Source organism: Phalacrocorax aristotelis, chromosome 8, assembly GCF_949628215.1.
Source record: "Phalacrocorax aristotelis chromosome 8, bGulAri2.1, whole genome shotgun sequence".
Classification (NCBI taxonomy): Eukaryota; Metazoa; Chordata; class Aves; order Suliformes; family Phalacrocoracidae; genus Phalacrocorax; species Phalacrocorax aristotelis.
Window position 1 is genome coordinate 11,426,087 of NC_134283.1, and position 12,878 is coordinate 11,438,964.

The 12,878-nt window shown below is 36.1% G+C and overlaps 1 protein-coding gene across 2 annotated transcripts in view; it reads left to right on the forward strand.

The window, feature by feature from the left end:
- LOC142060976 (transcription initiation factor TFIID subunit 4-like) overlaps positions 1-12,878 on the forward strand; it is a 147,690-nt gene that overhangs the window by 11,009 nt on the left and 123,803 nt on the right. For both annotated transcript variants that reach the window (XM_075101388.1, XM_075101387.1), the window contains exons 3-6: positions 7,479-7,616; positions 8,767-8,994; positions 9,877-9,999; positions 11,707-11,796. In XM_075101388.1, the coding sequence (XP_074957489.1) occupies positions 7,479-7,616; positions 8,767-8,994; positions 9,877-9,999; positions 11,707-11,796 (579 nt within the window). The remainder of the gene's footprint in view (positions 1-7,478; positions 7,617-8,766; positions 8,995-9,876; positions 10,000-11,706; positions 11,797-12,878) is intronic.

Sequence of the window (12,878 nt, forward strand, 5' to 3'; positions counted from 1 at the left end):
GTCAAATAAGCATGGGTTTGCTTGCAGTACTGTATTCTTCAGAGATAACAAGTAAATTCAGAAGTCTTTTAAAACTGATTATTTAGATTGCACTAAATTTTTGCCTCCATATCTTGTTTTGAGGCTTAGACTTGTGAAATTATGAAAAATAGGTAGGTGCTGCCATCTAGTTTTCCTTTGGTGAGTTTCTTTTGTTTATCTACATTTTTCACTTGTACAGTTCATGGCTTTTCATGCCTTTAACGCAGACTTTGCTGGTTTCATTGTTTTAATACCCAGTTGGGTTTACAATCATAACTAAAAAGCAAAAAAAAAGGTTACTTTTTAAATTACTTTTAAATAAAATTATTTCATGTTACAAAATTGAAGTGCTGCTATACACCAAGAATATAAAGTGAGTATCATACAGGAAAGGCCCATGTTAGCCTACCCCATAATATTTTATTCCGGGGTATCTGTTATCAGAACTTACAATGAGGTGAAATAGTTTATGTTGGAATTTTCATGAGACTGCTGCTGAAAATTGATTTGGTCTTAGAGTTTACTAATGTTGTTTCAAGTTTGATTCAAAATGCATTTTCTAGTATTAAGTTATATTAAGTTGCCTTGTATATTTAGAATCATAGAATCATTAAGGTTAGAAAAGACCTCTAGTATCATCAAGTCCAACTGTCAACCCAACACCCCCATGCCTCCTAAACCATGCCCTGAAGTGCCACGTCTACATGTTTTTTGAACACCCCCAGGGATGGTGACTCTGCCAGCTCTCTGGGCAGCCTGACCACTCTTTCAGTACAGGCATTTTTCCTAATGTCCAATCTAAACCTCCCCTGACGCAGCTTGAAGCCATTTCCTCTCGTCCTATCACTAGTGACTTGGGAGAAGAGACCAGTGCCCACCTCGCTACAGCCTCCTTTCAGGTAGTTGTAGAGAGCGATAAGGTCTCCCCTCAGCCTCCTCCAGACTAAACAACCCCAGTTCCCTCAGCCGCTCTTTATCAGACTTGTTCTCAGACACTTCACCAGACGCTTCATTGCCCTTCTTTGGATACGCTCCAGCACCTCAATGTCCTCCTTCTACTGAGGGGCCCAAAACTGACCACAATATTGAAGGTGCAGCCTCACCAGTGCCGAGTACAGGGGCACAATCACTTCCCTGCTCCTGCTGGCCACACGATTCCTGATACAATCCAGGATGCTGTTGGCCTTCTTGGCCCCCTGGGCACACTGCTGGCTCATGTTCATCTGGCATAGTGATCAGAAAAGGTGAAGTTGTGTAAAGTTTGAGGTTTAGTCCAAATATTTAGGCAAGTAAGTGGGCTACTTAACAATTCTTCTGCTACAAATATGATGCCAAATCACTTGAGTTTTCTTTTCATTGCATAAATAGTTCAGTAAATATATATGGATGTATTCTTAAGAAAATGACAATTTTTTTCTAGCTTTGTTTTTTCTTGCTTTAGGCATTTTTCTAACTTCTACTCTTCAGAATTTCAAGTTCATGATATAAACTTTACTGATTTGTTTTCTGTGTCTTAGAATTCACTTTCTGTTAAGTTTCTCTTTACTGTCCTTTTTTAAAATGAGAAGAAAAAAAGCCTGTTTAACTTGTGAAAAGTACTGAATCATCTGCTCTGGAAGTGGCTGTACTTTTGCTATGAGGTATTTGATGCAGGCAACAGCAGCTTAGTCTTTGCCATCACATGTGATGTTGAGAGCAGTCTAAACTTGGCTGACGTTTCACAAGCTGTTGTTCTTGCTAAAGCAGAGCCTTTCAAATCTGAGATAGTTCTGATAATACGCTATGCCTGTGTTTTCAGCAGTGTTTGTAATTTTGTCATATTTTAGTTTTGGCAATTTTGTTCTGGTTTATTTTTTTTAACTGTTTTTTCACACCCTTTCTGCTTTTCTGACAAATGCTTATTTTACTTTTTGCAGGAATTTTAAGAAAATTGATAAATCTTTGTTTTGTTGTTGCCTGAGGTGGATTACTACTGTTATCAAATAAACTATTCTGAACTATTTCTTTTCTACAGACAGTTTTTGGGCTTCTTGTGTAATATTCTGGAGAATGCATTTGTGTTAGCGGGACAGGTACATTGAAAGGCCAGAGAAAGTAAAAAGTGTGTGGTCTCGGCTATGCTTTAACCACAAAGCCATTTTCCTTCCTTTCCTCCATGGTGTGTAAATCTTTCCTGTATAAGCAGATAATAAGTTCTTATTACTTACAAATTCTACTGTTTACGTTTTCATAGTATTAACATATCTTTCAAAACTTCTTAGAAAACACTCAAACATTAGCATGGCTGTAAAATTAAACATGCAATGATCAGGAAATGCTGTAAAGTAGGTTCCTGAGCAATCTAATAGTGGCTCCCATGTGCATATGCATTATGCCGCATGACCACATACTACTGTTATTTTTAATTTCTACAGTGTGTAGGCTGGACAGTCTTAATTAATGAAGAATTATGTAATATTTTCTTTCCCCACTGTTCAGTGGGTTGCTTCAGGCTTATTTTCTGCATATTATCTAAGCCCCCTCTGAAGTGGGAATTAATAACCAAGCAGGTTTTTTTGTGAAGCTTATCCTTGTAACAACTTTCTTAACAATCAATGCAATTAAGGGGATTATTAGCCTCTTTCTATAAGTAGAAAACAGAGCCTAATTGTATTTATTTTAAACATTAAATTAAAAATACTGATTTTTTTGTGTTCAGTTTGATTTCATTGTCTTCAGTTGCAGCCATGACCACTCCTGGTTACAAACCCCACAGATGTCCACTCATAAATATATGGTATGAGAGTATTCATTACAATAGATTATCTATATTTGCATGTAGCGCAAGTGCTGAGCAATTGAGGCAGAAGTAGAATCTAATTATATGGCCAAAATGCAGCTCCTTTTTATCCACCAGATTCTTTGGATGAATATCCTAGTGATTATAGATGGATCAGCCACTTCACCAGAGAAGGACAAAGTACTTTGATAGTGGATTATGTAGGTAGTTGCCTATGCCGACAGGATGCTGAGACTTCAGAGGTAGGGGTTTTGGACTTAGAACCCCAGATTTCTGAAGATTTTCTTTGGTGGCCCCAAGCTCCTCTGCCTCTCTTGTCTAATTGCTTGCAGTCCTGTGTCTTCCTCCCATGTTGTTCTAGTCTGTGAACCTGAAAGGGACATCACAGACATGAGGAACTCATCAGCATCTCCCTGGATTCTGATGCTTGACCCCAATGATGCTGTGGTGTCCTAGGACTGTGGTAGCAATGAAGGTTCTGCCTCCAGTCATTTTCTTCAATTGTGTGCAGATGTCAAGTGTTTTACGGGGTTGGTACTTTGGCTCAATTTGGCTATATTTTTACCAGAATGAAAAAATCAAATCCCTGGCATACAAATTGCTCTGCAACTGATGTTTTAAGTGCATGTTCCAGATGAACCATAATCAAAAGAATTGAGAGGCAGTCAATAAGCATGTGAAGTTTCTCCATAAACGTTCCAGAAATCTGACAGAATTTTAAATACCAGAAAACAGAGTTTGGTAGTGGGCAGTGTTATGATAGCTTAGTAGTAGGTAGAGCTACCAGCCATGCCTATAAGAAAGGTTGTATAAATTAGTTACTCTAAAATGAGATACCAGATTTGATCTTTAGCCTATGCTTCTGCTGGTGTCTGTGATCCCATCTCAGGTTTTTCTTTTTAAACAGTCTTTTATTGTTTGAGGCATCAGGGCATCTTAGCATGGCCTATTTTGTTTGTAAGAAGTCTTCCAGATTAATGATTAAAAATAAAATTGAGTTTTATTTCAGATTTTGCAAATTTAAATCTAAACTTGAAGGTCATATTCTGCTAAAATTGAGTTTTGCATAGTACCTAGCAAAGCCATGTATTGGAAGACACAAAGAGGTGTCATGATGTATATCGTAATAAACCTGCCCCTGCTTTCATGCTACTGTTTGTTCAAATTATATTGGCATCTTTTCTTTCTTTTGTGATTGATAGTGGCTAAGTTTGTTGACAGGACTGATCATGAAGTGATATATGCAACATACAAAGCTCTCTTGCTTTGTTGTGCAGAGATTGTGTTGCTGGTACCCTGCGTGTTCATCAGTAGGTGGTACTATAGTACAAAATGCAAGTATACCACAAATCTGTTTCCAAGGATTTACATACATCAGTGTACTAACCCGTGGCAGTTTAAATTGTCTTGATTTTATAAAGCTGTGAATACACAGTGCAATCCCTGAAACTGGTGTAGTCCTGCCTTGGTGGTGACAAATAATCCCTACATATTTTGGCATATTTTCTTGTATTCAAGTGGCCTGCTTTTTTGAACACAGCCTTGTATATGCCTTTGAATATAGAGGCGGCTTGTTTGTGCACAGCAGGTACAATGCGATTCGCTCCTGTTTACGCCTCAACATTTGCCTCTCTTTCATGTGTCCAGAGCTCTGGGAGAAGGCCTATGTAGGAATGTTAAGATGTAGTTATGTAGGGAGTGGACACAGTAATTCTGCACTGACTTCTTCCGTGAACAGTTGTAATATATGCTGACTGCCTTTGTGGAAGTGACTTATTGCACCCTGAAACTGGAGTCACTTGCATTGTCTGCATGACATGTGAAGGCAGAATGAACCTTGGGACAACCCCTTTCTAAGCTGGCCAGACATGAGCCAGATCGGTTTGGAAATCCTTATTTCCACAGTAGCACTGTGCTGTGCTCCACTTAAAATTTCTAACATCTCTGTGTGGACAGAGCCAGCTCAAGTCTGTATACAAAAGGTTATCTTAAGCATTCTCAAGTGTCCTCATGGAGGCTGGTAGGGAATTATATGCTGCATTCATTCACGATTCTAGCTTCCATCCTGTTAATGTCTGAATACAGGGCCAAAGCCTCTTAAACATTACTTTCATATATTTAGGAAACGTAAAAATATGTGACGTGTCTAATAAAAAATAACAGTTATATTTGAAAATATATTCCTGTCTAAGTCTCTCTTGGTAATTTTGGAATTTAATAGTATCATACCAAACCTTAGCAGTTTTTCTTTACACAACATCGTAAATTCTTTTAGATTATTCCAGTAGGAGCGTGACACATTGGGTTATGATTTTTTTAATATAATGTTGATAATTTTTGTTTCCTTTTTGATGGATTTCTCATGAGATCTGTTTACAGCTTTCATTTCATAGAAGACACAGCTATTGGTTTCTAAAGAGTTTTTACCAGTTCTTCTTGAAGTATTTGTGTTGGGAGTCCTTACAATGTCTTCTGGCAGCTTGTAGCTATCATTTGAAGATCATTTCCGTGATACTTAAGAATTTCTCTAGGCTAGTTCCTTGTTATGTTTCTCATCCACTCATTTCATACTTACCTTTTTAACACTTATGAGTTTTGGAACCACGTTAGTAAACTGTTGTGTTACTTTGTTTGCAGTTCTATGGTAGTAAGGTTTTCTTCTTCATATCCAACACATTGATAGGTTTTACTGTCTTTTTGTGTCAAAGGCTTTTGTCAGTATTGATTTTTAAAAATGAAGGTGAATTTAGTGGTCTTGTTGCACAGTTTGCTGCTGTGGTCTGGGATGGTGGAATACTATGTGTGGAATGTATTGCATACTTAGTTGGTTAATACGCTGTTATGATACTGAAATTTTATATTATAAGCAGTTTTGTTTTCAAGTATATTCCTGTGGTCAATTGTGGGTATTTATTAGCTGAGAAAATTCTCTAGCTAGCAGTGTGAGCTATGTATTTACGGATTTCTGGCTGCAGATCTTTCTTGGAACTGTGTAGCTGCCAGAAGTTTGCCTGGTTATCTGCTTGCTTTGTAAATCCTCACCTCTGGAAGCACTTAGGGACAAGAAGGGGTCAGATAACATAGGCATGCTCTATTTTTAGGTTGGAAACACTGATTATAAGCAAATGAACAAGATATACGATATTTATGTTTTTAAATGCAAACATTCATCAGGTAAATATAGTTTCATTCAACTACTATTTTAAGCAAATTGAGGCAAGTGATCTTTACAGTGAAGACAAGAGGTATGGTATTTAAAAACAGAAAGAGCTTATGTGATCCTTCTTCCAAAAAACCAGACAATTCTACCTATTCATGATGATGCTGTTCACTGCCTCTAGGCTGTCTCCATATGGAAGACATCCCTAGTCAAGATTTTAAAGATCTTGAAAGCTTTCCAAAAAAAAAAAAAAGTTTTGTTCAGATGACAGGTAGATTTTTTATTTTTAAACTTTTTTTTCTCCAAGTACAGAAGATTGATATCTAGTAGATGATGTTGCTGGACTGATTGGTAAGGAATGCTTGGGGCTTTGAATGCCTGCCTGGGCCTCTGTTCCTTTTGGAGATCTCTTAAGTATACTGGATGTTCTTTGAAGAAGTATTTTATGTAGGTTTAGTAGACAAGGTAAGAATCTAAAATAAGCCATTCTTTATAAAACTACTAATTATAGAATTATAGAAACATGACTTAAACTATTTTTCCTTGATTTACATTTTTATCTTCTGAGAAACAATATTGTCCATGATTTATTATTCCAGCCACTTAGAAAATTTGTCTTTTCTAAGTATGTGTTTGAATTCAAAACTTAATAAATGCAAGTTATAAGGGTCCAGTGGGGCTCTTTCTGTCATAATTGCCATGTTGTGTGATGCATTCCTTCCATAATGCTATTTACATTCCTGTAGAATTAACAATTTTCCTGGAGACATTTTTTTATTCCTAAATCTTGTCTATTTGTACGATGATAAGATATTACAATCTCTCTCTCCCAGTTAAAGTAAATTACAAAAACAATTAGTATGTTTGCTGCATGAAGCAAATTTACTGAGTTGTAGAATGTGCTACTAAATGAAGGACCGTAAGCCAGTCATTTTCCTTTGTCTGCACTTAACATTCCAGTTGCTGTCTGGCTACAGAGTGTGTGTTCTATGACAGAGATTCTCAGAATGCTTAGACTTCATTTCTGTGCAAGCTAGTTTCTGTATAATTTAATCAGAAATTATTTTGAAAATATTTTTCTGCTTTCTGAATTTTCTCTTCATATTAATTTTTTTCAAGAAAAAGCACTAGAAAAGGCCAGTAAATACCAAAATGACCAATATTTGTTACTTGCTGTTATAAACTAAAATATTGATGAAGACTGACATGTAAATATTACAACTGAACTAACACATCAACGTAACATCAGTGTTTTGCAGGTCACAGCCTACTTTTTGTAATCCTTTCCACTTACCTGTATGAGAAATAGCTTTTAGGATAAATAGTGCAAACATATCATTGAACAAAAGAAAGCTCATTTTTGCATTATTTGTGAGTACGTATTTAAGAATATATTACCAGTTTTGGTTTTTTGCAGCATTAATAATCATTACTCATGTAATCATTATTATTAAAAAGTGGTAGAGATCAAGTTACTAAGGAGGAAAAAATTTAAAATGCTTATTTTTCCTTTATTAGCAACCAACTTCTGTAGCCACATCTACTGTCCGCTTAGGACTTCCAGTGCAAGCCAAAGTTGTTCAATCAACTGCTACACCTGTCAGTGGTACATCTGCTGCAACTCTGCCAGGAGGCTCTATTCTTTCACACACCACAGTAAGTAGTAAGAATATAAAAAGCAAAAGATGGGTGAAGAAAAGGATATTTGTAATTACATGTTTTTCAAAAGTCAAGTTAAATGTTTATATCTTTGCTTTTACTGCAAACATAATCCCAGAAATTAATAATGAATGTGTAGTCAGACTGTGTTACGTAGGTGCTGAGTGATAGCCATGATCTTATTTTCTCCTGTTTCCTAGATGATAAAAAATTTTGCGGTAATATAGGTTGTTATAAGCTTTTTTAAATAAAAAACTTAAATCAGCTGGACTTATAAATACTGTGTCAGTGGTGGACATGCTGCACTATGTATGTCCCCTGTCAAGAGCTGTGGTGTCTGACTTGTGGTCATCGGTGCTGCAGGATCCACGGCATCACGTGTGACACCACAGTGCAGGTGCCTGGATCAGCTTCTGCTCAGTGTGTTATGCTGTCTGGCTGAGCTCTCTAGCTTCTGCAGTCCTCTTTGGTGTGTTTCAGACTTTTTGGCACTTGGAAGGGTGGCATATTAGGTCAGGTAAAGTATGAGAGCTGAACTGGATTGGGGGAGCGGTGTACGTGGTGCTCTGTGCAGCCTGATAAGCTTTCCAGTCTTCTAATGTTGAGGAGTGTGCAGCACAGTCTTTGTGTATGGCTAGCTAGGTCCAGGGCAGTTTTGTTCGCTAGGCCTTTGCACTGGTGCAAAAGCATATATGCTGCTGTTGGGTTCAGCTTAGGTTGGGAAGCTGTGTTAGTGCATTTGTGTCATCTGGGTCTGGGCTGTCACTGTAACTGTGGCATAGATAATAGTAAACCTGATGATATGACCACAGATCATTGGGAATTGACTTGTTTATATCAAGGGCCAAATTTACAGAAAGTTAAGTTACAGAAGTCACATCATCACGGTGATCTTAAAGGGCTGGATAATAGCAACTCATTTTTAGTGGTACATTTATTTTTGTAATAAAAAGAACTTTGAGGAATTTTATTGTTCAGTAAAGAGTGAAAAAATTAGGGTTATAGTAAGTGAGTAAAGTCAACAGTTTTATTTTGTCAGCAAGGGTGTATTTGAAAGGAAACAAGTTTTTCTTGTCAGGCTTTCAATAACTTTATGGTTGAGTAAAAGAAGATAATTACCTGTTTTTTCAATATGAAATATTAATAGGTATCAGTAGCTACAACAAGCGCTCAAAATTTATTCAAGACGACAGTAGCAACTGGAACATCAGCTTCTCAACAACCTGCAGTAATTACTTGTGGACAAACGCAAGTTTCAGGACAAAACCAGGGTCAGCCTCGGCTGCCGCTTCCGCCTCATACAACAGCACAAGTACCAGCACAGCCCCAGGTCATACCAAGCTCTCCTGTACCTGGAACTACAGTTGTATCACAGGTGAGTTTTAAAATACTAGATACTTGGTTTTCTTAGTACTTTATGAACTTCTAAGGTCTGTTCAGAAGCAGAAAGAACTTTTTCTTCGTGCAAGCAAACTTCCCGTGATGGAACAAATACTTTACAAACAAGAAACACTTCCCCTCATTTCAACTAAATGGAATACAAATTCTGAGAGGGAGGAAGAACACTCGTGGTCAGCTTTCCCCATCCTGCCATGTACGTGTCAGTAGTGAAAGAATAATTCTGTTTCTGTAGACAGAACAATCATGCCTTCAGTCTATGGACTTCATTACTATCATGTTACTGTGATTACACTGAAGTATAACATTTCTGTTTCTCTGAGTAATTATACCATATAAAATAATGGCTTGAAAAAATTAAAGCATCTGTTTTCCTACTGATGAAGAAAAGATTAGGTATGATGATGTTTAAAGACTGTTTCTAATTGGATTTTACTGCTGTAGCTGCTTTGTACAAAAACATACTGAATCAATAATTTATCAAATTAAGCTAGCTTGGGGAACATTGCACATTGTGTATTGGGCATCTCAAAGGAGAATGCATCTCCAACAAATTGTTGTGTTACTTCTCATATTTAAGGTTATTTTTATCAAAACAGATGGTAAAATATTAAATATTTCCTTCATTGATTTTTTTTTTTTGTTAGTACTCATGAGGTATGATGTTCAGTTACATAAAGAAGTGAAGAAAATGTCAGGTAACTATCAGCAATATAAAATAGTTGCAGATGTATCTCAAATACGTCCTGCCTGAATAAGAACAATTTAATCATTTTCCCTATTTATAGTGATCAGAGCATGCATTGGTCCTGATTGGAAAATAGAGTGGATCTGATATTTGTTTTCTTTGGCTTTGCAGGAAATGCAAGAGAATGTGAAAAAATGCAAAAACTTTTTAGCTACTCTTATAAAACTTGCTTCTCATAATTCACCATCTCCAGAAACGTCCCGTAATGTGAAAGCTCTGGTTCAGGATTTGTTGGTAAACACTTAGTTATCTTTCATTTTGTCAGTTATCTATTAAGCTTGTTATTTACATATGATGGAAATTATTGCTTTGATCTTAACACTTTTTTTTTGCCTGCAATGGAAGTGAAAGGAGTTGGGATACATCAAAATGCAAATATTGTCTATGTTACATATCTTAAAAAATCTGTTAAAGGTAGGCTTTCTCTTAGTTTCTGAAAGAGAAAATCCAACAAAGCATTTAGTATGCATTCGTCAAAAACACTCTTGTTCTGATGGACATTTCGGTTGTCTATTTAGAAAAATAGAGTAAACCCCTGGGTTTTTCCTTGACAATTCATTAAATTTCTTTTCCTCCAAACCATGGTCTTTTCTGAAACAGTAAGAAGCTATTAAATGTTTTAACCACAGAATTAATATAGATATATGCCTCCACAATGTGGTTTAAGTTTCTAGGACTGAAGAAAAAAGTGTATTGCTAAGTTGCTGAGTACAAGCAGTTCTGCAGAGAGATGTCCCTGCATGGAGCCTTAACTGCAGGTGGATTTCAAGAGGCAAAGTTGTGTTTCAGCTAGGCAGAGTCCTTAGGCCCAGAAAAAGTCTGACTTACTGTAGTCTCCAGTGCAACAGATGTTTCAATTAATTGTGTAAATGCATTGCAGACAGCTGTTACTGTGGAGCTGGACAAATGGTCAGTCTTCTTAAAACAAATTAAATATAGTCTATGAAGAACTTGGATTTAAAAGTAGTTGATATATATTTCTTTGAATTCATTGACAGAGAAAGCTGTGTGTTCTAGACAAGCCTAAGACTTTTTTCAAGTATGAGCCATTCAACAGTGATATGCAGTGGTTCCAGTAAAAACTTGTTTTAACTTTTGAAAACTAAGAAAAATTAACTAAGTAAAGCTAACTGCTTACAATATTTTAAATATAGTAATGAGACACTTACCCTTCAATAAATTTATTTATTATATGTTTTGATTTGGTTTTGTTCTTGTTCTGTATCAGTCCAGGACTAATGAATGTTTTTTATTACAACCTGAGATTGTAACTAATGATACTTCAGAAGTATTTTAAAATAAACCTGGGTTATAGAGTTCTCCTGTATTAATGACTAAATAAACTACTGCATACATATTTAATATATGCATAAGTGTATATTTTGTGGGTATATACACATATACATACATTTATATAGGTGAAAAATTTTATATATACACTTATACATATACTTTTCACATATGCATATGCTTTACATATATAGTTTTATATGCATACACATATTTTACTAAGTGAAATTGAACCTTCAAAATTGGTTTTGGAATTCAGTAAAGATATTTTATTACACGGACTGACAAATTTTATAATATTTTGGAGGATTACTTCAACAACCTGTTTTTTTAATTAATATTTTTAAGAAGAAATCACTATGTAAATACTAGCAAGAGAATGGAATCCCAAAAAAGACTCAAGTATTTGTGGGATCTTGTTGTGTCTTAAATTGTGCATCCCCAAGGGAAATCCCTGAACTCTGAGCTCTTGACAGAAGGATTTATAGATAAAGAGGAGCTGAGGGACTTCAGCTTTGAAAGTTCTTCTTGATATGGCAGCCTATTTAACTACAGATATATACATATGTATTATCTGGGGGCGGGAGGGGGAACAAACAACTGAACTGTGGTGTTGATGTTTGTTTTTTTTTTTTTTTATTCCCCCTGAAGGATGCAAAGATTGATCCAGAAGAATTTACAGGCCGCCTTCAGTCGGAACTCAAATCATCTCCTCAGCCATACCTTGTACCTTTTCTTAAGGTAATGTGAATATTGTTTAAATAAATTTATCTCAATGCAAATGTCTACATTAAGTTTTAGAATATACTTTTTAAACAGGATTAGCTTTGCCTGTCTAGAGCAGGACTACTTAATTTTCACTTTGTGCTGCCAATTTCTGCTGAGATCCTCTTGGCTGGAAGTCATGTGCAGGCTCCACCTCTGTCAGGCCATCCAGGTGCTGCCTACTGTGGCTCTGTGCTGCAAGTGACTGCTCCGTGACAGGTTGAGAGAATGGTAAGAAATAGGGATTGGGGGGTTGGTTTAGGTTTAAGAAAAATATGTTTGTTGTCCAGAGCTGATCTGGCATCTACTGCTTGAGTAGCCCTGATCTAGAACACTAATAATTAGATTTATATAAAAAAGCAGTCACTCCCTAGTTTGGAAATCATCCATTGCCTATTCTGTAGTGATCCTTTACTGTTACAATGTATATAGTTTTCTGTGGTAGTACGTCATTTTTTTGCGAAGTACATTCACATTTGCAAGAGTCACACATTATTTCTATAGAATGCTTCAAGTAATTCAATAAGGTTTTTCCATATTGTTTCTGTAATCTACATTTGAGTCACTGATAATTTTCAATGCATGTGTAACAGTGATTATGAAAAACTAAAGTGGCTAATGCTGTTGAAATAATTGATTAGCTGATCCTGCTTATAATCTGGAACTAATCTATAACAGAAGTTCTAATGTGATACCAAATTGATTTATTGTTGGGTCCTAAGCTAGTATATGTGGGGGTAAATTTCACTTTTAATTGGTTCTTGTACATTAGCTACAATAGCTTCCAAATGCAAGATTATATACAAACATACAAAGAGTGTTTAAATATGCCCCAACAAAACCACAACTATAATTTTAAAAGCATTTTTCTTCTAGTCCAAAGCTTCTCTGTTTAGGACAGATTTACTCTTTCTTCTCTCCCTTCAGCTTTTCTCCAGAACTTGCTCGCTCTGCTTCTGTTTTTACAAGTTACCATTAACCCTTATTTGTGCCTTTTCCTGCTCTTGTACTGCAGTCACTTCTAGCATCACAATAAGTTTTAACTTGTTTCCTTTCTT